At 41.3% G+C, this 25067-nt stretch overlaps 1 protein-coding gene and 1 long non-coding RNA gene across 4 annotated transcripts in view; one reads left to right on the top strand and one right to left on the bottom strand.

Moving 5' to 3' along the window:
* Positions 1-25067, top strand: part of HS6ST2 (heparan sulfate 6-O-sulfotransferase 2) — a 349965-nt gene that overhangs the window by 285061 nt on the left and 39837 nt on the right. For 2 of the 3 annotated variants that reach the window (XM_050777607.1, XM_050777606.1), the window contains one exon: positions 21643-21729. The exons of the other annotated variant lie outside the window; for it this stretch is intronic. In XM_050777607.1, the coding sequence (XP_050633564.1) occupies positions 21643-21729 (87 nt within the window). The remainder of the gene's footprint in view (positions 1-21642; positions 21730-25067) is intronic. 3 annotated transcript variants of the gene reach the window in all.
* LOC126946892 (uncharacterized) lies at positions 20703-23192 on the bottom strand. The gene is made up of 3 exons (XR_007722793.1): positions 23106-23192; positions 22429-22560; positions 20703-21282 (listed from the first exon to the last, which is right to left on the bottom strand). It is a non-coding gene; the product is annotated as an uncharacterized LOC126946892 (long non-coding RNA).

Genomic DNA, 25067 nt, shown 5'->3' with positions numbered 1-25067 from the left:
GGTCTGCCCAAACCTTTCCATTTTGCAAGATAAGTAGGAAGGCTCACAGAAGTTAATGACTTACCCTTTGTCCTCGACTGGTCCTTGGCAGAAGCAGAGCTAGAATCGGGTCTATAACCCAGCCTCTTTCACAAAAATTCACTTTCACAAGTTAGCATCCTTGGCACTTTGCATAACAATACCACCAATGATAACATAGATACCACTTTATAGTTTGCATAGTGCTTTTCACCATAACATCTTGTGTTGAACTCTCATTGTTATCCATGGCTTTACTGGTGGCAATTTAAAGGACAGTGTGTTGTAGACTGGGATCCCTTACCCAAAGAGGAGTTTGAACTCCTTTTTTTAAAAGAGGGCTGAGAAAGGTTTCACTTTATGTTCTTGTAATTTCTTTCTTTCTTTTTTTTTTTTTTTTTTTTTTTTTTTTGAGATAGAGTCTCGCTCTGTCACCCAGGCTGGAGTGCAGTGGCGCGATATCGGCTCACTGCAAGCTCCGCCTCCCGGGTTCACGCCATTCTCCTGCCTCAGCCTCCCGAATAGCTGGGACTACAGTCACCTGCCACTGCGCCCTGTTAATTTTTTGTGGTTTTAGTGGACGGGGTTTCACCGTGGTCTAGATCTCCTGACCTCGTGATCCGCCCGCCTCAGCCTCCCAAAGTGCTGGGATTACAGGCGTGAGCCACCGCGCCCGGCCCTGTTCTTGTAATTTCTTAAAGGATCTGTAGATAAAAACATTAAAATATTCTGGGTGTAAAATAAAACTGTCTCAGAATGGGAATGGACTTAAGGTACAGTAAGGAGATACAGGAGACAAATCAATGGAAGATTTAAAGTCAGGAATAAATGCTGATAATGGATCTCCAGATACTTCTCTTGAATTACAAAAACACGAAAAAGAAACTATTGTTACTGGGGTGGAGACAAAACAGAAGAAAGAAGATAAAGGGAATAGGCTAAGGAGAAAGGAAGAGGTTAAGGGAGAAACCTCTGTATGAGGAACAAACCAAAGTTGACTCTTTTTTCAAAATTCCTGCATTATCTGGGATAAACAGCAAATGTTTGAACATAAAACACCTGAATCTCCCAGCGCTTCAACTGATTTGTGTTTTGGAAGTTAGTACTTTGGGAAATTGAAGACTTTCCATTTCCTAGGGAAGTTGCCAATTTAGAGTTTTACATAAGGGGTTGGCAAATTATGTCCCCAGGCCAAATCCACTCCATTACATGTTTGTTTGTTTGTTTTTGGTATGACCAGTAAGCTAATAACAGTTTTTATATTCTCAAACAGGTGAAAAAATTAAGAACAATGTTTTGTGACATTAGAAAAATATATGCAATTCACATTTCAATGTCTGTAAATAAAGTTTTGTTGGAACACAGCCATGCATTCATTTACATGTTGTGTGTGGCTGCTTTTGTACTGTAACAGCAGAGTCTGCAACTCTGAAAAGATTTACTATCTGGCCCTTTACGTGGTTTGTCAACCCTTGCTTTAAACCAATCTTTTGGTTTCCCTGGGCCACATTGGAAGAAGGATAATTGTCTTGGGCCACACATAAAATACACAAACGATTGCTGATAAGGAAAAACAAAATCTCATACTGTTTTAAGAAAACTTACAAATGTGTGTTGGGCTGCATTCAAAGCAAAGCCATTCTGGGCCGCATGCAGCCTGCAGGCTGCGGGTTGTACAAGCTTGCTTTAAACGGAAGTAACTTCATGATCTGAAAGTGTTAAATAACTTTCTCTGGAGCCCAGCTCTTAACCAGAGGGGAGTTTAGACATTGGGATAATCTGGTTCAATGTAACTTAATTCAGTGACTTGTACTTAGAATCAAGTTACAAAAGTGGAATATTATGCTTCCTGTCTAACTATAAATTGTATTCCATAGAGGTACATCAAATATTTCAGTTTTCTAAAATATAATATTAAGCTTCCCAGTAATTCAAAATGAGATTAAGGGGAACTTTTTTTATTTGCTCTTTGTAACAACCAGCTTCATATAACCAGCAGCAAGCAATGGGGTCCCCAGACTGTTTGAGGACACTTTTGTATCGATTAGCTATAGTTAAAGCCTGAATGGTTAAATCAGCAATTTAACTTTAAAAAAAAAAATGCTGTAGATTCTAAGTTATAATACCTCTACAGCAACAGACTTCCTATCAGGCAGACTGTGGAGACAAGCAGTTATTTGTGCCGATTTCTGGCTAAATACTAATCTATTTGTTTGGCATCTCCCACCAAAATGCCATACCAAGCTGGGCTTTCCAAGGGCATTTTTGAATAATGGGATTCAAACAGGAATTTGAATGCTCACCTGAACCATCTCTCTGGATCTCTTCACTAGGATGAAGGAGGGTTGATTCCAGCTTGGGACAGATGACCAGGAGGTAAATGAAGGGGTTGAGGATCAGCATTGGAAGGTCAGGAAGGACACATTTTACAAGTTGGGACATTCAACCTATGAATCACTTCTTATGCAGTTTCAAGATGTGTTTTGCACTGATTAGCTGTCTTTGAAGCCCATACAGTTAAGGCAATTTTCTGCCTTCTGCCTCTTCACTGAGCACCTGTATTAGCTGGAGCTTAGATCTAAGAGAAAAGGATGAATTCTGTGACTTGCTGGAATGTATTCTACTAGCTAAGAAGACCAAGGGCCTTTAAGCTTCAGATTTGCATCACTGTCTCTTCAAACTAGATTACTTTAATGAGTACTTGATATGGTTTGGCTGTGTCCCCACCCAAATCTCATCTTGAATTGTAGTTTCTATAATCCCCACTTGTTTTGGGAGACACCTGGTGGGAAGTAATTTAATCATGGGGCTGGTTAACCTCATGCTCTTCTCATGATAGGGGGTGAGTTCTCAGGAGGTCTGATGGTTTCGTAAGGTGCTTTTCCCCTTTGTGCTTGGCACTTCTCCTTGCCACCGCCATGCAAAGAAGGATGTGTTTCCTTCCCCTTCCACTATGCTTGTAAGTTTCACGAGGCCTCCCCATCATGCTGAACTGTGAGTCAATTGAACCTCTTTCCTTTATAAATTACCCAGTCTTGGGGTATGTCTTTATTAGCAGCATGAGAATGGAATAATGCAGTACTGTACTTTTGTAATTTTCATATTTATTTCTTACATTTTGAATCAATAGTTTCATATCATATGACTGTATATTTTCAATTACATGTTATTTTGGAGACCATGTCATTTTTCATGGGTTTTCATAGCTCTCTTACTTTTGGCTGTTATGGAGCTTAGGAGAAAGGTTCCTGTCATCCCCATCCTCTGGCTTTTCTGCTCTGCTAAAATCATTATAACTAGCTTAAATTTATATTTCAGGAACCTTCTCTGGAATCAAAACAGAGTTATCTTCTGATAAGTCTGTTTGCTAGACTGAAGATTTGTATGAGGATTATCAGAAATGTTGGCCGGGCACAGTGGCTCATGCCTGTAATCCCAGTACTTTAGGAGGCCGATGCGGGTGGATCACCTGAGGTCAGGAGTTCGAGAGCAGCCTGGCCAACATGGTGAAACCCCGTCTCTACTAAAAATACAAAAATTAGCTGGGCGTGGTGGCGGGCGCCTGTAATCCCGGCTACTGGGGAGACTGAGGCAGGAGAATCGCTTGAACCCGGGAGGCAGAGGTTGCAGTGAGCCGAGATCACGCCATTGCATTCCAGCCTGGGGGACAAGAGCGAGACTTCGTCTCAAAAAAAAAAAAACAAAAAAACAAAAAAAACTGTTGACTAGTGTCTTCTGTTTGGGCCGGTTACAGACAACACAGCTTTTTGTCGTGATTTCTTGTAGGGCTACCGGTTTAAGTTCCAAATGTTGCACCTGAATACTCTAGAAACTATCATTTAGCTGATAACCTTGAATAATTTCCAGTCAGCCCTTTTTTTATCCCGAAGAGGTGTCACTTAAGATGAAATTCATTCAGGGAAGTATTGATCCACCAGCTGTTACTCTCCATTAACTCTCCCCTCCCCTAGCGGCTGAAAGAGTGCCCTTCTTGGGGCCAATGCATGTTTATATCACCCCTAGGTACGATTGTTCCTCCAGCAAGAGCCTTCATTAAGCCTAGCAACAGAATAAGGTAATGAGGCTTCTGCTTTAACACAGCAGAACATATATATCCAAATGAGCATGGTTCTTTGGCTCTCCTTTTTTATTATCCTGCCTTCTCCCAGGAGAAAGTAGTGCATTGAGGGGACCATCAAAACTCCTCCTCCCTTCCCCTTCTGCTGAGTTCCCCAAGACACCTGGTCTCACCTCCTATTCCAAATTGCCCAGAGAAAGAGAGATGATATGTGGACAGAAGACATACAGGCAGCATGGCAAAGAAGCCCAAGACTGGCAAAGAAGGAAAAGCGCTGAATACAATGGGCACCACCGAGGACTTCTATTGGTCTAGAAGGGATGCAGAAAGCCAGACTGGAGTGGACTAATTATTTCTTTATTTCTTCTAAACATTCTATGACTGAACTTGAAGGGGCAAGGAAGATGGCTCATTGGAGTGTCCTAGAATTCCATATTACAATTCAGTAATTTTCTTTGAAAGTATGGAGCACATAATAGATACATATTTGTATCACTAGCATTTTGCCTGTAGCAGGTGGTAAGTGGGTTGTTATTGCAACAACAGTGGATCTGAGCTGTGAACTTATACAATAAGGCCTATACTGCCATAATGACTATAGCACCAGAATCATCACCACATTTTAATTATAAGAAATATTATTGTACTCTGTCATTTCCCACTTATAAGCATCATGACTCTGCAAAGTCAGGTGGCAAGCTTGGATCATTTTTACTCTATTTTTCATTTGTGTGAACCAAGGTATACCAATCACTTGGGGGGACTGGTGTGATGGCTTGGAATAAGAACTCCAGGTTTTCAGCTCTGCATGTGGCACTCCTCTCAACAATCTGGATGAAATCAGGAGCTAGCATCACACACTGTTGCTATTTACAAAAGCCTAATTAATACCTCTCATTCCCTAATGAGATACTTTTTCTGACTCCACAGACAAGCAGAGCCAAGCAAGTGATGTCAGAATGCCAGAGTGAATTATTGGGCTTGTGTCAACCCAAGCAAAGATGAAAAATCACCCCTGTGAACTTGCTCCAGGAACACTCAAAGGGCCAAAGTTTTAATTAGTGAGGGTTGTGATTTACATTTGCATTCAGCATCCTAAGACTCTACATTAGTCTTCAAGCTCCTGCACTTCCCTAGTTGTTGTCTGACACTGGTTAGGATAGTTAATATACTTTTAAATAACATTATATTTAATGGACCCTTGAAAGCACTGACATATGAATCCATTTTCTGACCTGTCAGCAGAACTCTTTTCATTAAAGAATTCAGTGAAAGATCACATGTTGGGAGGAGCTAAAAGTTGGTGGCAAGGGACATTTCAGCTTGGTATCTGGTCCTTTCACCTACATCTACTATGAAAATTAATGAAAAGTTATCTAGGAATACTAATATTAGGATTCATTTCCAATCAAAGGGAAAATGATGCCAAAGCACTATAGTGAATAAAGGAATGCAATGGATTTATTTTTAACAAACATAGCAGAACTGATATAATGGAAAAGGGTGCTGATTTCTTCAACATATTCAACATTTGCATGTTGCTGTATTGGTTAGTACATTTGACAGCTGTAGCATGTTCTCTTGACTCTGCTTGGTTGGGAGATATCTTTGTCCTTTGAGAGTGGATTGAATTTTGGGAATCAGTCAAATGTCCTGAGAAGATAATGATGATGTACTAATTGGATGATCAGACTGGGTTGGGGCCAGAAGTGAGGTGTGGACTACACAGTCATGAGTGATATTTCTCATGTGGCTCATAACTGTCTGTAAAGATAGTTTCCAGGGAACAGCTCTGGAAATGTGAATGCCAGCCGTATCCTTGGCATCCGTATACAGCCTCTCTGGATGACAACTTTGAGAGGACCAGCATGCATTGGGTATAATACAGGCCCTCGTGGGCTTGCTAAAGATCTGTTTCAAGACTTTGTCACACCGCCTACATTGGCTCCACATTTGCCAAGTAACTATGAGCATGGTTCTCCTTCCAACAATCTGGATGGAGCTAGCATCCTCCATGAGTGTAAATTTACAAAAGTTTAATTAATATCTCTTGCTTGCTAATGAGTTACTCCTTTGACTCCATAGACATGCAGGGCCAAATACATGATGTCAGAATTCCCTAAGTGAATTATTGAGCTTGTGACAACCTGGGTCAGAATGAAAAATCACCTCAGTGTATTTAATCCAGGAGCAAATGAAGGGCCAGAGAATTAATTAATATGGGTTTTAATTTGTTAAGGTCTTAAGAGGGAGCCTCTCTGGTGCCTTTTTGTGTGTATCCTCTTTGATTATGGGTGAATATGCCTTTGGGAAAAGATATCTACTTCTTTACTATGCTCCTTGGTAACCTATAGACAAGAAAGAAAAAAGTGGGTTCTTAGTCTTCAGAGAGCATCAAATCGTTGAATTTATTGTTTAGGTGATGAGCCAATGCCCTGTTTCGAGGAATGGCTTTCATGAGGAATTGCTAGGAGGCATAGAAAAAGAATTGCACATAGTGGAAGTAGATGATGATAAAATAAAACAAGTGCTAGAGCTGGACAAGAGAGCAACACCCCATGAGTCCCGAACAAAGAACTAGAAAGAGACCCAAGGAAAATCAGAGTGCTTCTCTGCAGCCTTTGGCTAAGTCTCCCTAGCTCCCAAAAGGATGTAGAGAGCAGACAACACCGCTGATGAGAGGGCAGGATCCAGACAGGTGAACTGTGCTAGGGAAGGGGCTGCAAAGGAAAGCCCCAAATGCAATGGTACAAGGTGATCCAGTGGGAGCAATCCTTCCTACTGTCCCATGAGCAGGCAGTTTGGGGAGCCACTGGTCCAAGGCCTGCATTCAAATTCATGCCTGCTGGTTTTTCACGATCTTTCCAGGATCAGGTTAGATCACAGAAAGGCCGCCCATTTGCCACTTTAGCTTAGCTGTTACCGGCTACCTTCCAATGTGGTATCTCCAGCTGCTATTAAAAAAAATGAACATGAGTAAATTTTACTGAATGGAAAGTATATCCCAGTCAACTTGACTTTTTAAAATGTCTCTCTATATACATACATGTATGTGTGTATATAAATATAAATATATATATGAATGACACTGTCCTGTGGAGACTGCTCCTACATATCCTGTAAAATCAGTGCTTCATGGTTTTGGCACCAGGAATAAGTTTGATTCTCCTGGCAAAATGATACCTTCTCTTTTATCACAAGTTGAGAATGCTATTATCCAGCATGTTTCTTTTATTGCCTTGGTTGCTAGGAAACTCAGAGCTAACCCCAGCATTCAATTTCAGTAATCTTGCTCTTTAAGATTCTGAGAATGAGTCTGTCATCCCTTCTAAAATATTTCTACTGATCTTGTTCTTCCCCAGGGTCATATTACAGGTATACTTTAGGATAAGCTTTCTCAAAATTGGGGTACTAGATGTGTTATAAACTATAAAAAATGGTGCTCTGACCCTAGTCTGTGGTGGTCCAAACACACCAACCTGTGTTCTTCCTGGCCCATGCTACTTGCTCTGACCTGGTGCTCCTTGAAATAAAGTGGATTTCTGTTAGTTACAGTTCCTATTTTTACACTAAGATTGATGCTTTTTTTCCTATATTAGTTATGAATTATAATTTCTGTATGCCCCCAAATATCAAGACAAGTGGGGACGGGGAAGCAAAGAGCGGCATACATCTCTCTAATATTTTTTCTTATCTCTGGAGCTGGTTGCATAAAGCTGTCAAGAAGGAAATTTCCACTTAAACCAGAACCCTCCAGCACTAGGAGTGCTGACCTGTAGCAATTACGGATGCTAGGATTGTTTTGGTGTCTTACTTGACTTTCAGTTTGTGACCATCACTTGACAGAATTAAAAATTGCCTCTGTTCTATCTGCTACTTTCTTGAAGGGGACAGCTTATTCCAGAAGAGACAGTCTGAGCAGGAAACAAAGGCTCTGTACTGTGTCCAAAAACTAAAACTAGATAGGTCAGGGCCCATACCTGAAAGCAGTTGGTTCTCTACAGCCCATGGTTATCCATAGGTCATGGATACATCCTGGCAAGCAGGCTGTAAAGGAGATGACCCCTTAATTGAAGTAACCTAGGTGTTACTTAATTGTACTTAATTGTACACCACCTAGGTGTACAAAGGATGAGTAGAGAAAGAGTCCTTAAGGGAAATTTTTAATTGTTTACCTTGATTGATTGATTGAGACAGGAACTCGCCCTGTCGCCCAGGCTGGAGTGCAGTGATGTGGTCATAGCTCACTGCAGCCTTGACCCACCTGGCTCAAGTGATCCTCCCATCTTAGCCTCTGGAGTAGCTGGGCCTACAGGCGATGGCCACCATGCCCGAATCATTTTAATTTTTTTTTTTTTTTTGAAACAAGGCCTCACTATGTTGTCCAGACTGGTCTCAAACTCAGGAGCTCAAGCGATCATCCTGCATCAGCCACCCAAAGTGCTGGGATTACAGGTGTGAGCCACCGTGCCTGGCCTGGGAAATTTTTAAAAAGAAACAGCAGCACTTTTTGAGAGTAAGAGGGGTGTACTCGCCTTCTGGGGTTTTATTTCCCCCTTGGGCTTCTGAAACTTTAATGCTGAACTGACCTCTCACAAGCCATAGACAAAACTGAGAATGTCAAAGGTAACTAATAAACTGCTCTGGGAGGGAAAAAAAAAAAAAAAGTAAACGTCGTTAGAGTGGATGGGGTCTAAAAACCCATAATTCTAAGAATCCCAGAAGAAGCACTGAACAGCTTTTTAAAGCCACTTCTTTTGCCCCCAAGCCACAACGGATTGTTTATATCCCTTTGAGGCAGCTAGCTGGATGCCCCTCTTCCCAATTCTCGGATTCCCTGAGATAAATACCATCTTGTTCCCTTATGTGCCAACTCTACTTTCTGCTGTTGGAAACTTCTTTGCTACTTTCAGGGCCTTCTCCTTTCAGATCTGAAGGTCTGGTCTACTTCCCCAAGGCATGATGATAGACTGGCATTCTTGAGCCCCAATGAAGGTTCTAGTCTTTCACAGCTTACATTATCTTCCCATCTCACATAGAATCATTCTCTAAAACGTATATTTCTGAGGTGTCTGGACTCATACATCCTCCATTGAGAGGGGCTCTGAAAATTGTTTAATATGGTTTAACATTTATGGCATCTCTTCCTTGACAGCGTCAGTAACAGAGTAAAGATTGCCATTTTCTCACCAACGTTAAGGGAAGTCAGGGATAGGGCAGGTTCTTCCTGTAGTAGCATCTGCTCCACCAGTACTGAGAACATTCTCTACAAGGAGTTTGCTCTTTATGATATTTAGACATTAGACATTTTAAATAATAAGCATGATGTCTACCTTTCATGTTTTTATCACCGGAGTTTTCTACCTCTCTACTTCTCCATCTGCTCTAAGCCAAGAAGTGCCTCCAGACAGTGACATCTGGCACTGTGATTAAAGTGCTTAGTATAGAGAAATGGGTGGACACCTGGTTTGTATAGGTTTAAATAATTTATTAAATAAGAAGTTGATTGTTTCGTGACTGGGAAGAACCAGAGGACCATTGTTTGAAAGCCCACAACCTATATTACAAAGAGGTGATGGAGATGATATCATGACTCTCAGGAAGCACAGGCTTTTGGAAGTGTTCATCAATTGGGTCGTGGCATAAGACTGACTTAAATTCTTTTTTTATTTTTTTATTTTTTAATTTGTTGTAGAGACAGGAGTCTCGCCATGTTGCTCAGGCTGGTCTCAAACTCCTGTCCTCAATTGATCCTCCTACCTTGGCCTCCCAAATTGCTGGGATTATAGGCATGAGCCACCATGCCCAGCCCTTAAATTCTGATTATATCAGAGCTAAGACTTTCTTGACGTTCTGAAGCCAAGTTGAGAGCAATAAGACCCATTTCTGATTTTCCACATAATAAAGGAAACAAACCAGGAACAATAATCAAAAATGGATTTGTTGTTTCTTTGGGAAGTTATAACCATATTTGCATAAACTTTAAAACAGTTACGGCATCTAGTTGAGGTACTAAAACAGTTTCTTTTCTTTTTTTTATTAACTTTTCTTGCAATAAATAAGGCAGACTAACAAAAATATATCCAAAGCCAATAATTCTGTATTTGTTTGGTACATGATGCTTCCTTCAGCATACTTCAGGTCATCTTTGCCAGGAATTGATGAGAACAGGTTGCATATAATTACAAAGGCTTCTTGGTGGGATGAAGGATAGGATGACTGATGAAATACCACAGTTAATCAGATAAGTGCACCAGGGAAAAGCAACATGTAATGGCTAGAAACCCAAGACACAAGACTGTTTTTTTTTTTTTTTTTTTTTTTTTTTTTTAGTTTTGCTCTTGTTGCCCAGGCTGGAGTGCAATGGTGCAATCTTTGCTCACTGCAACCTCCGCCTCCCAGGTTTAAGTGATTATCCTGCCTCAACCTCCCAAGTAGCTGGGAATACAAGCACCCACCACCATGCCCAGCTAATTTTTTTGTATTTTTAGTAGAGACAGGTTTTCACCATGTTGGCCAGCCTGGTCTCGAACTCCTGACCTCAGGTGAGCCACCTGACTCAGCCTCCCAAAGTGCTAGGATTACAGGTGTGAACCACCACGCCCAGCCATCAGCAAATGAGTCTACTATGATGGGAATACTCATGCCCCCCGATCTAGTTTCTCCTTTGATCCCAAGCCTTCTGGCACTGTTCTCCTTTGAGTCCACTTTTCCTTCTCTGGTCTGTCCTCCTTAATCTTCTTCCAAGGCTATTCTCTTCTCATGCTACACACTCTCCCAATGTAATCTCTTCTAAAGGTTTGAACTACCACAGACTCCCAAATCTCTAAAGACCATTCTTCAGCTGAGGTCTCTATATCCAGCTAAGTTCTGCATCCATATATCCAATTGCCAACTAAACATCTCACCTAGAGGTACCACAGGCACACAGAACTCAACATAGCTCAAAACCGAACATGTCATCTTCTTCCACATACTCTCCCCAACAACAAAAGAAGGCTGCCCACCCTTCTTGTATGGCTGATATTGGCACATGGAGCCACAATTAATTCATGTTACATCATCTTTGATCCCATGCCTTCTGGCCTTGTTCTGTACTCCGTGGTGGCTATGGCCTTGTTTGCTATATGCTAGCTAAGTTCTGTCAAGTCAGTGCTGCATCCTTGGATACTTACCTTGAATACATCCCTTCTTTCTGGACCTTACTTTTCTATTTCTAAGGATTCCTCTAACTCTATATTTCTTTGAGTTTTTCCCTTGTCTGGGGAGGGGTCAATAAAGAGCCTCACTCTTTGGCTCAGTTAAGCATCTTGGGTTTAACCAGACTATGATTAAAAACTCAGGTGCATCAAGAGAAGTAGATTGGTTTAAATTATACAAGGCTTAGCGTTTAACAGTGATTAGTGGGTGATATAAAAAAGATGTGTTTTGTTTTTCATAAATTGTCAGAATTCTAGTCTTCTGTTTTCATGCACATTAAAATAATGCTCAATTTTCCAAATCATAACACAACACAAAGAGGCTGACAATTGGGTTTCACTTGGAAAGGAAAATTAAAAGTGGCCAATACAGATCATAGAATAGATAATATTTGCAAAGGAGACCCTATTTAGAAATAACATTCATTCAAACAAAGGTATGATGCCTGAATGTGTGATAACTAAGTAGTTTAAAAATTGAAATAGTTGGCCGGGTGCGGTGGCTCACGCCTGTAATCCCAGCACTTTGGGAGGCCGAGGCGGGCGGATCACAAGGTCAGGAGATCGAGACCACGGTGAAACCCCGTCTCTACTAAAAATACAAAAAATTAGCCGGGCGCGGTGGCGGGCGCCTGTAGTCCCAGCTACTCAGGAGGCTGAGGCAGGAGAATGGCGTAAACCCAGGAGGCGGAGCTTGCAGTGAGCCGAGATCGCGCCACTGCACTCCAGCCTGGGCGACAGAGCGAGACTCCGTCTCAAAAAAAAAAACAAAAAACAAACAAACAAAAAAAATTGAAATAGTTTCATCTGTCCCTGTAAATAAACGTGAAGAGAAAAGCACAAAGTCCTTTGGTTTAAAGGGTCAATGTTTTTAACAGACATGAACATGTAGTTTGGGGGAACTTTTCTTTCCTTACTACCCCGGAAGGCATTTTCAATATCTTGTTGGCATGGTCCTTCTACTTGATTTCTAAGGAGCCAGATGCACTGTTTGCTTTTGAGACAAGGTCTTGCTCTGTTGCCCAGTCTGGAGTGCACTGGTGCAATCACAGCTCACTGCAGCCTTGACTTCCCAGGCTCCAGCCATTTTCCCAACTCAGCCTCTCAAGTAGCTAGGATGACAGGCATGTGCCACCACATTCGGCTAATTTTGTTTTTATTTTTGTAGAGACAGGGTCTTACTATGTTGCCCAAGCTGGTCTTGGACTCCTGAGCGCAAACAATTCTCCTGCGTCAGCCACCCAAAGTGCTGGGATTACAAACATGAGCCACCACACCTGGTCCAGATGCACTTTTAGGTACTAGAGACATTTGGCCCCCTAGAAAGTACTCAAGATGCCAAGTTCAGCAACAAGGAAGTATTTGAATACTGTTGGCTTTGGACACAACATGGAGCTAGAGAATGGGTACCCCATGGCCCAATGTCAAAATCAGAAGTCTTGGTTAAGTAGGACCAACCCTGCCTCAATGACCCAACTTGTTCGAGTTCTAGCTATAAAGAGAATGTGACCTCAGCTCTTCCAGATTTCAGTGCCCAAGCTTTTTCCACAACACCAGGGCTGCTTCCAGTTAGTATGGCAACACCATTCTCCAAAGTTGCTAATTCTCACTGGTTTTACTCTACTTGAGTTTCCTATCTGTGGGCACTAGAGCTAAGAAATACTTCTGCAATAGGCTGTCACTTTTTAGTCATGAAGTGTGATTTAACATATAATTTGAACAAAAAGCCAAAGCCACATGACTCCTTTAGTAAACCTCTAACATAGTATGCGTCGGTCAGTCAATTCAATTCAATAAACATGTTAGAAGCCAAATTTACCAGGTGTGGTTTTCAGTCAGCAGGTGCTGAAAACCTTGTATGTGACAAATGTGTGATCAGAGATATTGTGAACAGATGTGAATACAATTTGCCCTTGTCCTTAAAGAAGTTAATATGTAATGTGCAGGCAGAGTGGACATTCTTGAAAATCCCATAAGAACATATTAAGTAGAAAGTGAAACAAAGTGGTAATTCACCAGGGAGGAGGAAATGAGCCTCTCCACCAACACTTAGTTTGTATCATTCTGTAGTGTAAAATCAGAATCTCACCTCCAAATGAATAGGCTGACTGACTTCTCTTTGTTCTCCGTGTGCTAATTCTTGCCATTGCAGTTGACTCCTTTGGCTTTTCCTAAAAAGTTCACTGAGACTTTTCTGGCCTACTCTGGGGACTCCCTAATGTATAATGTTCACCAACTAGGCTCCAGTTGTGAATTTTTAATTATGCCGGATCATTTTCAGTAAATAGAACTTTGGGCTCGATTAATGCTGTCAGATCCAATCTTTGTCTCACCTGCTATGGAGCTCTACTCTGTGGTGTTTGCAATAATTGCCACTTCCCCAGGAAAGAGGAGCTTCTGCAGAGATAGATGTCAGCAGCCCTTTGCATTCTCATCTGTCCTCCTCAGAAGCCCTACAGGGGGGAACTTTATCCAGCAGATTTGAATTTTGTTGTTTGGAAAGCAGAGACAATGGATACGGCTGATTGTTCTCTTTCAATTTCCACCAAGTGTGGTTGTCTCATGCTTCCTGTGAGGCAGTAGTTCTCAAAGTGTGGGCCATAGACAGGAAATATTACCATCATCTGGGAACCTGATAGAATTGTAAATTCTCAGGTCTCATCCTAGACCTGCTGAATCAGAAACTCTGGGGATCCCCACCACCTGCATTTTAAAAATACTCTAGGTTATCTGATGTATGATTAAGTCTATGAGCCCATTGTTGAGAGAGAACTGTTTCAAACAAAGGACAAGCATAATTTCATTCTATTTTGTGAAAATTCTCATAACCCATTTTTCTGATTTACAATGCTTCAAAAACAAAAATCCTAATTTTCATAATGGAAACTCACATTTACCTTTGCTTTCCCTAACTTCCCCAAGCATAGGCAGTTGTTTCCTGTTTTATTTCGCTAGCATTTTTTCACACTTGTTTATTCCACTTGGTACTTTACATTGTTATGTAGCTGTTAACGCTTGCCTTCTCCACTAGCCTTGCGGCCACCTGCCAGCAGGAACCTTGTCACACTCATCATGGTATCCCCAAGGCTACAGAGTAAACACATTCAATATTTTCTGAGAGGATAAATTGGTTAACATTGTATAATTTTCAAAACTAGTTAATGGCCTTAAGAAGTAGGACTGGCATAATAGGAAACTGAGACCCAGAGACATTAAAGGATTCAGTTGGTAAGAAGTTGCAGAGCCAGGGCTAACAACAAAAGCTTACCTCAGTATGGGAAGGGTGATGGCCACAGATCCCTCAAAACTGGCCTAATACACTAAACTCCACTCAGGAAGCTTGGGATACTTCAGCTCTTCAAGGGCAAAGCCCTTGATTTACTCCCAGACAGGTTGCTCTCTGCCCCCAGTTGTGGTGATGTTACTAAGCTTGGGCATCATGTACCACCCAGGATGCTAAGAGAGGGTAGCTTACCTCAGTATGGGAAAGGAGATGGCCACAGGTCCCTCAAAACTGGCCTAATACACTAAACTCCACTCAGGAAGCTTGGGATACTTTGGCTCTTCGAGGGCAAAGCCCTTGATTTACTCCCAGAAAGGTTGCCAGTTAGTGAGACACGTGCAGAGACAGAATCAAGAGGGAAGGGAATCATGTTAAAAAAAACAAACAAACAAACAAAAAAAAAAAAAAAAACAAAGGAGATTTTAGTACTATTGGAGGTATAAATCCTAGTACTCAGTCTGTGGTAAAGAGAAAAGATGTGAACTGCAAGTGAAGCCAAGGTAGAAAGCTCAATTTTGCTCATCTGCCAGGGTGTCCTTCTTACGCCAAGGTGAAAACAGCATAGGATGTACTCGGTGAGGTGTTTGTTATAGGAATAGGTTGACAATGATTGCCACCCATCTCTTGGCACCCAGCTTGCCTTGTCATCTGTAAGCAATCTGAGTGGGCTGGGAGAATGGGGAGAAGCAGGCTATGTATGTGGGATGAAGAAAGCCACCGGCCTGCACCAGGAACGAGGCCTTCACTTTCACTCATTAACCTTAGCATTGATCTCTACATAACTAAGTTACCTGGCTTAGACTCTTTTACTTGGACCTCTGGCATACAAGTCTTTGTACACAGTTGTAAATCCTCATAGAGTGGGGTGGAAGTAAACAGATTCTGGCATAGGATGCTTCTTGAAACACTCCTTAATCATAGTGGATCATTGTCGCATCAGGCCTCACTGCTTATCTCATGGCTTTGAGTCTCACTTTGGAGCAATGACCGTACATCTGCCCTGTCTTTCTTCTTGAGCTCCAGTTCCATCTCTCTAATTGCCTACTGGGACACTGTCCATCAATACCCCAACTCGATAGGCCCCAAACTAAATCCGTCATCTTCTCCTCTAGTCCAGATCTCCCTCCCAACTACTCTGTCTCTTTCACTGGCAGAGTAAATTTGTTCTCAGTCATCCAGCTTGCAAACCTTCTCAGTGACTTTCATTTAGGGTTTATTCTCATTCTCCAAACATAGTCAATCCCCAAGTTGTCATATTTTCTTTTGCTATGCCAGGCATAGTTTCTTTCCACCCCTATAACCACCATTCCAGCCCAGCCTCTCATTATATTTCAGATCTCAATTACCCCAAACCATCCAATTCCATAACTATGATTTCTGCTCCTCAATCCCTGATGTGATGGAGAAGGCTAGAGTTAGATGCAAATGCAACGGTTGTATAATACCACTTACAACTGTTAGATACAGTTCTATTGGCCTCTGATAGTCTGTAACTAAGGTCCACCATGTTGGTAAAGACACATGGGATTAGTCAGCTTAAATGAGAAAATAATATAATTTAGAAACTGACTCATGTTCTTTCTGGATCCCAATGAGGCATTCAGTGATGTGACTGTCACTCTCTGGGCAAAAACAACATGTACCAAGAGGTGAAGAGAGCAAAATAGCAACAAAAATCAATGAGCCCATTGCTGCAGTCTCTGAGCCCTGTGGTGAGCTGCTAGAGTGAAAAGTTAATGGAAGGGGAGAGGGCAAGATAACATGAGTGCCCTGGCTGCCTTTTCCAAGTGCTTTTGCAATTCCAGAGTAACTATGAGCTTCATTGTGAATGGTTTACCTGATCAGTATAATTCCCTCTGCTTTGTAGATAAGAAGACTAAGAGAGCAAGAAGTTAAATGCCTTGCTGGCAGCCAGGATTAGAACTTGGAATTCCTGAATAAATGCTTTGAACTTATGAGGCTGCTTCTGAGAGATCATAGTTACACTGGGCTTCATAGCAATAAAAATGAGCTTTTCCCTTCCCTCAGAAATTCTCAGTTATTATCCATAGTTAAGCAAAGGGGAACTAGAAGAGGATGCTAAATAAAAGTACATCTCACTGAACTGAACTTTCTTTGCCAGATGATTATCAGAAATATAGATAATGGGCATAAGTTACTGAAAGGGGCAAGGACTCTAATTTAGACACCTTGGGCAAAAGAAATGAAAAAGTTTGGAACAAAGAAAACCACTCAGGACATAACCTAACAAGATAGAAAAAATGAAATGCAGAAGTATTATCAGCTTTAATTAAAGGAAATCAATATTTGAAGAGCTGTCTTGCTCAACAATAGAACAACGGCAAACATACTTCAGAAATGTGAGTCTTTTAGAAAAGAGAAAAGCAGGTTTTCATGGGGAAACAATCACGATTGAAAAACCTTTCAAAACATGACGACTTGGTGTATCTGTTGGAGAGGGGCCTTAAGCACCTGTTGGGGAGGCCGACTAGATGAACTTTTATCCCTGGGAGAGTCTATCTGTTTTAAGTGCATTTTATTCAGTCCGGGAGTGTTCAGGAGCCTAAGAGGCATCTCTAGGGAGTAAAGAATAGCTAGTATTTCTCTCAGAGAGACTTGAAACAAACCCTCAACAATAAGGTGGGTTTCATCTCAGTTATCACAAGAACACACATTGGAAAACATTAAGGACTATACAAATACAACAGATGTGTTATTTCACAGGCACTCTTCAACCATCCAAGCAAGCTTACTTGAGAGTCCTTTCTAAGCTCACCTTTTTTGTGATACACATGATGACCAACCTTCAGTGACTGGAGTCCAATTCTCCCAGACCATTCCTCTTCAGGGATGGAAGATATGAGACATGTGTCACCACTTCCTTCTCTCAAACTGGTGCAAGACATTAATACTCAATCATGACACTTCTTTCCATTGAGCCCAAATGCAGCTTTTTAATTTATTCGCTCAACGAATATTTTTTGACTGCCCATTTAAAAGTGAGTTAGAGAGACAGATAAATAATAAAATATAAGCAACACCACGAGCACCACATGCTAAATGGCTAGTAAAAGATATGTAGACAATAAATATCATAGCCAAACCTGTTATTTTGAAATATAATTTCAATTTCCTGGGACCCTGAAAATTAATTTTTAAAATTTCAGTACTATTGTAGTTGTATCAGCACAACTATTTTTCAGGGATCTGGAGATGAGTTAATTCCAAAAAGAGCTTACAAAGGAGATGCAGAAGTTTCTGTATGCCACCCATCAAGAAAGTGAATCAGGTGTGTTTTAAGCCATGGGGTTCTTCTCCCACAAGTACCTTTGACCAAACAGCAAAATTCAGATTGGATTGGGTCTGATTGCCATTTTGGTTTAAGTACACTGGATACCATTTCAGCATCAAATCATTCAATCAGAAACACTTTGAAAATGCTGAAGAGTTGGGTTAGTTGCAGTTTTCCCACCTGAATACAATGTGCATAATACTGCAAATTGTTTTTTCACTTTTGTAGTGCTGGAGACGTTTATGGAGCCTGTGGGAAAGGGTTTTCTTGATGGAGATGGACAGCCAACCAGACAGAAGGAGTGCTAGCACTCATTAACTTTTCCTAACAGAAACTCACCTGTAATTGTTTTCATAAGCCTTTATTGAGGCTTGGTTGTGAGGCACTAGAGAGAGGAAAGCAGCTTATCCATAGAAAAGGATAGTTACTCAGGTGAAGTAGAGGAAGCCTGGATCCATACCCTTGGAAACTGTAGGACATAGCGTTTGAGATTACAATTCAAAGACAAGATGAAAGTGACGAGGGCTGACAAGTAGTCTAGAGATGGGCAAATCAAAAGAACAACCACTGGGGTAGATCTGTTTCAGATATGTAAGTTAGGAACTCTAAATCAAGGAGCACCCACCCCCCACCAATCTCATATATCCAAAATTATATCTGTATGTCTTTGAAACAGATTGGGTTTATTCCTGTAAATCCCTGGGATTGCGGGATGTTTCAGTGACCAGAATTCTTAGCAGGATCTTAATCTTTAGGTCTTTTCCCCAAAGGTCTTTGAAGCTACCAGTCAGTCTGCAGCTGCAGCATTTTCTCTTTATTTCTCATGGGACCCTTCTGGAAAATGCAGTGTCCTTGATATCACTGCTTTGATCTCCTTCTCTCTCAAAGCTTCAGAATTGTGGCATCTTGCCCAGGCTTATCTAACTGACCTGGATTTTGGTGGAGGAATGAAGACTTTTTCTGTCAATGTTAGGTAAACTTTTCTATACCACAGTCAGTACATCTACAAAATTAAGCTCCTAGGATCCAAGCTAGCCACAAGTTCTTCTCGATCCCCCTTTCAGATACATTTCGTCACCGTTAATGGATCTGTTATTTGCATAGAAAAAACATATCCAGTTACTTGATTAATTTTACCCCTATTCTTGGTGCCATGCCTTTCCTGTGTGATTTATTCCTGAGAATGTTTTTGTTTTCATTTCCCCAATATCTGCACTGTAGGTCAGAGGGGCCCTTATTCCTATCTTTTAAAGGATTACTGCTCCAGGACCACCTCCTGCTAGAGCACCAGTTGACAATAATAAGGCTGTCGCTGCCAGCTGATAGCTTTCCCTGTTGTCCTACTGTGTCCTGCATTGAGCTTAAACAGGGTCAATTATAATGTAGACTATAGAGGACCCTAGTGCCCAAGGCACAGACATGGAAATTTAGTAGTGGAGGATGCTGTTTTATCAAAAAAAATAAAAAAATAAAAAATAAATTTAAAAAAGTGAATGAATGAGCTTAGTGACTCAGCACTTAGTGATTTAGTGATGACTTAAATCACCACCTACTCTGAGCCCAGTAGTGTGCATGAGACACATCAAAAATATCCCTTGTTTCTGAATGCTTCCAGCCAAGTTTCCCACTGCCTACTGCTTAGGTGAGGGGCTAGGAGGAGGAAGATTCAGTGACCAGTGACCAGGGTGCAAGAGTGAGGAAGTTGACACCTACTTTTGTGACACAGAGCATATTAGCATATTGCATTCTTTGCATCAGGCTATGGCAAACTTTTGGAAGAGACAATTTTGAATTTGTGAAGAGGACAGTCAGGATGATCCCTGGTCTCACGTCCCTAAGGAATCATTTGCCAGGAAGTCATCATGGATGGATAAAGGCAGCACCAAGTGAGTTCTTCAGTCCCCACTCAGAATGTGGCCACATTCTGGTGAGTCTGTGAGTGGTACAGGGTAATGATCCCTGCACTGTGCAGGAATCCCAGCACCTCATTCCAGTGGATTTCTGCCCCCTCCTCTGGGATAGAATGTGTGTCCACTCTCTCCAGAGCCATCCACTCCAGCAGCAGAGCCAGAGCTCACAAGGGTATCTCCCACTTCTAAGAGCTGTTTTTCATACCCCCTAGATGTTTTTTGTTTTGTTTTGTTTTGTTTTGTTTTGTTTTGTTTCTTGAGACGGAGTCTCACACTGTCACCTGGGCTGGAGTGCAATCGCGTGATTTCGGCTTACTGCAAACTCCGCCTCCCGGGTTCAAGCTATTCTCCTGCCTCAGCCTCCCAAGTAGCTGGGATTACAGATGCCTGCCACCATGCCCGGGTAATTTTTTTTTTTTTTTTTGTATTTTTAGTAGAGATGGGGTTTTGCTATGTTGGCCAGGCTGGTCTCAAACTCCTGACCTCGTGATCCACCTGCCTCAGCTTCCCAAAATGTTGGGATTATAGACATGAGCCACTGCACCCGGCGTAGATGGTGACTCTTAAGTGCTTGGACAGTTGCTATCTCTCTGACTTTTCCTGATCAGCCTTTTTCCGTGCCCACACACATTTTATTATCTTTGCAATCACCAGGAACCCATGATTATCTCTTGTTCCAGTCATATCCATGAAGTCATTTGAAGCTGATGGGTACATGGCAGAATATCTTTTGTGACCCCCAGCCCACCCCACATATAAATACAGCTACTTGCAGACACCTATTTTGGAGGTACTTAAAAGGTTCATAAATATCTGAAAAGCTGTTTGACATTTTCTGAGGTAATATTCTTTGCCATTGGAAGGTTCTATTATACACATTAAATATGAAGATACATATTTTTCTTTCTTACCTTCACTTTTTATAAAAGGTTATGCTGACATAGAACTTACTAACAAAAAAAAAATCTTCCTGATGAAATCAGGATAAATAATTCCACACATCGTCAAGTGGAGGGAAAGACTTTGAATTGGTTTCCATGGAAATCTGAAGATGAAGTAAAGGAATAATTTCAAGGCAGAGCAGCTGAACTGAAGATAATGGTAAAATAGTTTGATAAAGGAAATAGAATAAAGTAATCAAGAAGACTCCAATCAATTATTCCTTTTTGTTTACCTTTAGGTGATTAATTCGTCTGCGTTTATTAACCTGATGAGATTAAGCAGGCCTTCCTTGTGATTTATTTCGTAATTGTTTCCAAGGTTTGACATAAGCAGTGGAGTTATTGAAGGTGGAGATTTAAATTCAATTACTCATGAAGCAGGTGGTGCTTCTTCTGAAAGAATATCTGAATTCACGGCCTTCCCATGTAACATTATGAGTGAAAATTATTAATTCATCTGATAGTATCTCCCAAAGACTTTTAGAAGTCATTTGGCATCCACATACTTCACTAAAAGTCAGCAGCTTCAGAACTGAACATGTAATGAAGAGAATTCAGTGCCTGGAAAGAAATGATTTTATTTTAAAGACTATATATATATGTATATATATATCTCTTTTAAACTAGAGGCCCCCTTGGGGCCTGGGCTGTGGTGCTATCATTAATGGAATTCATGAGTTCAAGCTTTGAATGCCAAAAGGGTAGCTTTCTTTGAACTTGACCAGTGGTTCCCACTCTCTACCTTTAAAGGGCACAACTGGATAAGATCATACTTTGACAGGAGAGAGAGAGAGAGATTGGCCGGGGGTGGTGGGGGGATATGCAGGCTGGCCTTGAAAGTCTTTAAATGAAGTGACTAATTGCTTTTTGTCTCTGTGGTCCTTGTTGTGTATATGTTTTCTATTCTTTCTGTGGGTATAGTAAGGATAAACGGGGTTCTCCAAACACTAACGCAGGCGCCAACTCTCCGTCATCCACAAAGACCCGGAACACATCTAAGAGTGGGAAGTAAGTGAAAAGTGCTTCTGTACATCTGACATAGCTGTCAAAAAGTCAAGTGCTGTCTGCCTTTTGTCATTTATTCATATTCATTCAACAAAGATTTGTGGAGTGTCTTCTGTGTGCTTCCCACTGGGCTCATCACTGGGGAATTGAAACGAGCAAGGCATGTGTCAGTAATATTGGGTTCATGAAGAACTAGGGAAGAGGGAGGAGAGGGATGGGAAAGTCAGGAGATGACTCTGGAAAGATAGCTTAGGGCTGACTGTGAAGGGCAAGGACATAAGTCCATAAGGGCAATGTAAGAGTTGAATTACAAGTTTGAAGAATTAAAGCAGCAGCAGCAGCACTGATTTATGACTTACAAGGTCCATGAAAACCTGTCTTGATCCATACACTGAGGTTTAGACTTGAGTTAGAAGAATCTGGTAAGCCTTTCCATAAATTTCCTGGTTTAAGTACATTTATGTTTTAACCATATCACTGATTTACATGATATGTATATTCTTTTCCTAGTTATTAACATGCACCACGTCCTACATGAAACTGTCTTCTTGGTATTACCAAAACTTGTATGGGCTGAATATTTGCGATATTAGATTGACCTTTCTTGGGCTTATTCCAGAAGACAACACCAGCTGATCTCTCCCTTTGGCTTCAGCAAATTGTGACAAACTCAGGCAGTGTGATCCCATGCAGATGATATACCTCTAATTAGACACTTCCCCTTGGAAGTTGCTTCAGCCCTGTGGTGAATGATTCCTCTGTAAGCTCTCTCTCCAGGGTGTGGGGCATTGTGACAGGCAGAAACACAGTCCAGAAAGAGCACCCAGCCTGCATCTAGGAGAAGATGAAAGATGCCTTCATCATGCTAAAAGCTCTAATCTAGCAATAAGATATGTCACTACAAGAGCACAGCTTTGCAATGAAAGGTGAATTTGTAATGGTCATATATTTTATGTATTCTGCATTGGACCATAAATGCTGCACTTTGAATATGATCTTATATTCAATTCCCAAAGCAAAAGATCTGTTGGCTGCCTTTTTTTCCTTATTTTCCTCTGAATACCATTTCAGGTTTGCATATAAAGTTGAATGCAAGCTATCTTGCGGAATATAAAAAATGGTGTTAAAGGCATAAAACTAAATCTCCAAGCAGTTAGAACTCATTTCAGTTATTTATTGCTGAGCACCACAATCAAAATGCTGTATAAATTATGAAGGAAGGGAATTGATGCACACATTCCCAGGCAGCTGAATGTTTTCAAATTAGTCCCAATTCATTGTTAACACGCACTCTCAGTTAACAGGGATGGCATTGCAGAACTTCTTTTAACTCCATGCTTACAACAATGGCAGACCCTACCTGGGCACCTTGTACCTACCTGTCACACCAACAACCACAGGGCACAATCTCCATCTATTAGACCCTGATGTATAATTATGGATGTTTGTGATTTGCTGTTGCCTTTCCAAAGGGGCCTTCCCTTGTTTCTTTTGACTTTGCAGGAGTTCACTCTCTTACTTTTTGAGTGAAGAATCTCCGTGTGAGCTACAAAAGGAGCAACTGGTAGAATCTGAGTTAAGATGACATAGAGAATGCATACCTAATACCATACCCAGGTTTTCAACAGTGGGAGACCTGAATAAATACATTCTTAAGTAGATAAAAAATTATCTATATCTCACTTGCCATACTTGGACACATCCCAAGCTTCTGCCATGGTGAAGGGTCCCTCTTTGCACATTTTGAGCTAGGTGTCTTTTACTTGTCATGTATAGTGACTCATAGGCTGAGCTAGTTCTGAATTCTTCATTGTTTTTGTTGTGAAAAATTACAGGTTATCCGACATGCTCTTCCTAGATATGTGTGCCAGGGTTTCTTGCACTGTGCTCCTTCTCTTAGTCCTCTCCCATCAGTTTTCAGGAGATTTTTCCTTTTTTCCATTACTGCACATTTTCTCCTTCTCAGGATATCATTTTCAACGGGAGCAGTACTGACCTTCTGTGCATATGGTGAGACTATGAAGGGCATTTTTCACACTTTATAGAACAGTGCCTGTGGATGTTTAGGCACTGTGTTGTAGTTCAGAACTGTGTTTCCAGTTCCTGCTGAACTGTCTATGCATTTCCTTAGCTTTGGTGTGTGTGGTGGTGGGGGGGGATAGGTAGATGTCTCCACCCCAAGGCTTTTCCCCATGGTGTATTTTCACAACAACCAGCACAGAGGATGCCATGTTCTGATGTTGTTTGACCTAATGACAATAGGATATAGAGCAGTTTTTAAGACTTTTCCTATGTTCTTTTGAGGCCAGACACAGGCTAGGAGATAGAAGGAGGGTTCTTTTCTTCCCTGAAAAGAAATTCAGTCTTCTCTGTTTTTGAAGAAAACAAAAATGCAAAAGTCAAGTTGCCCCAAATATGCATCGTGGCTAAAAATAAGGAATATGTGTTCACTGAGTGTTATGGGCCAACCTGTGTCCCAGGCACTTGGTACATTTTGTCTCATTAATCCTTGCCTACCAAAAGCTCATGAAACAGGCACTATTATTTCTGTTGCACACACGAGGAAATTGAGGCTCCAAGAGGATAATGATATGCCCACCTGAGGTACCCAAATAAACAATTTTGGTAAAAAACCTTCTTTGGCACCAATAATAATAATAGTAGTAGTAGCTAAAATATATTAAGCATCTACTTTGTGCCATTGCACTAGACTCTGGAGCCATATAAATGTAAAATACTATAGGTACCCTCGAACAGCTCACAGTCTTAGTAGGGAGGACAGAGGATGACAACGTGGTATTTAAGTCCTACAAGTCCTAGCTGACACCAGGGTTGGGGTGGGAAATAGGTTATATGGGGATAGCAATAAAGGCTCCTGAGAAGCAATCCCTGAGCTCTTTAATTTTATCCATTTACCCTTCAGGTAGCAAGGTTAGGTCAAAGGAAGAAAATGCAAGTCGGTCGCTCCAGAGGGGCAGAATCCTCTGTGTCTTGGTCAGAAAATGTTGGAGTTGTGGATTAGGTCAAAGCTAAAATGGAATGTCTAATTCCACCATTTTCCGACTTTCAATCCATTTGGAGCCTACTGAGATTCAGTGTAGCATGCTAAGTCACTTAGGAAACCTACAGCTTGAATGTTGCATCAGTTCTGCTTGCTCTATTTCATTGCCTGGATGTGAAGCTGGGTAGCCAGCCCTCTGTTTCAGGGAAGAACAGATGGAATGGGATATGTCTGAGCAGCAGAGCCAGACTACCCTGGAAATGACTTTCAGGGAGGTGCAAGCAGTTTCTTCTATGCCAGCAGTGAGCCAAATTGACAAGACAGAAAAACAAAAAATTCA

Source organism: Macaca thibetana, chromosome X (assembly GCF_024542745.1).
Source record: "Macaca thibetana thibetana isolate TM-01 chromosome X, ASM2454274v1, whole genome shotgun sequence".
Lineage (NCBI taxonomy): Eukaryota > Metazoa > Chordata > Mammalia > Primates > Cercopithecidae > Macaca > Macaca thibetana.
This window is presented reverse-complemented; position numbering and strand designations above follow the sequence as displayed.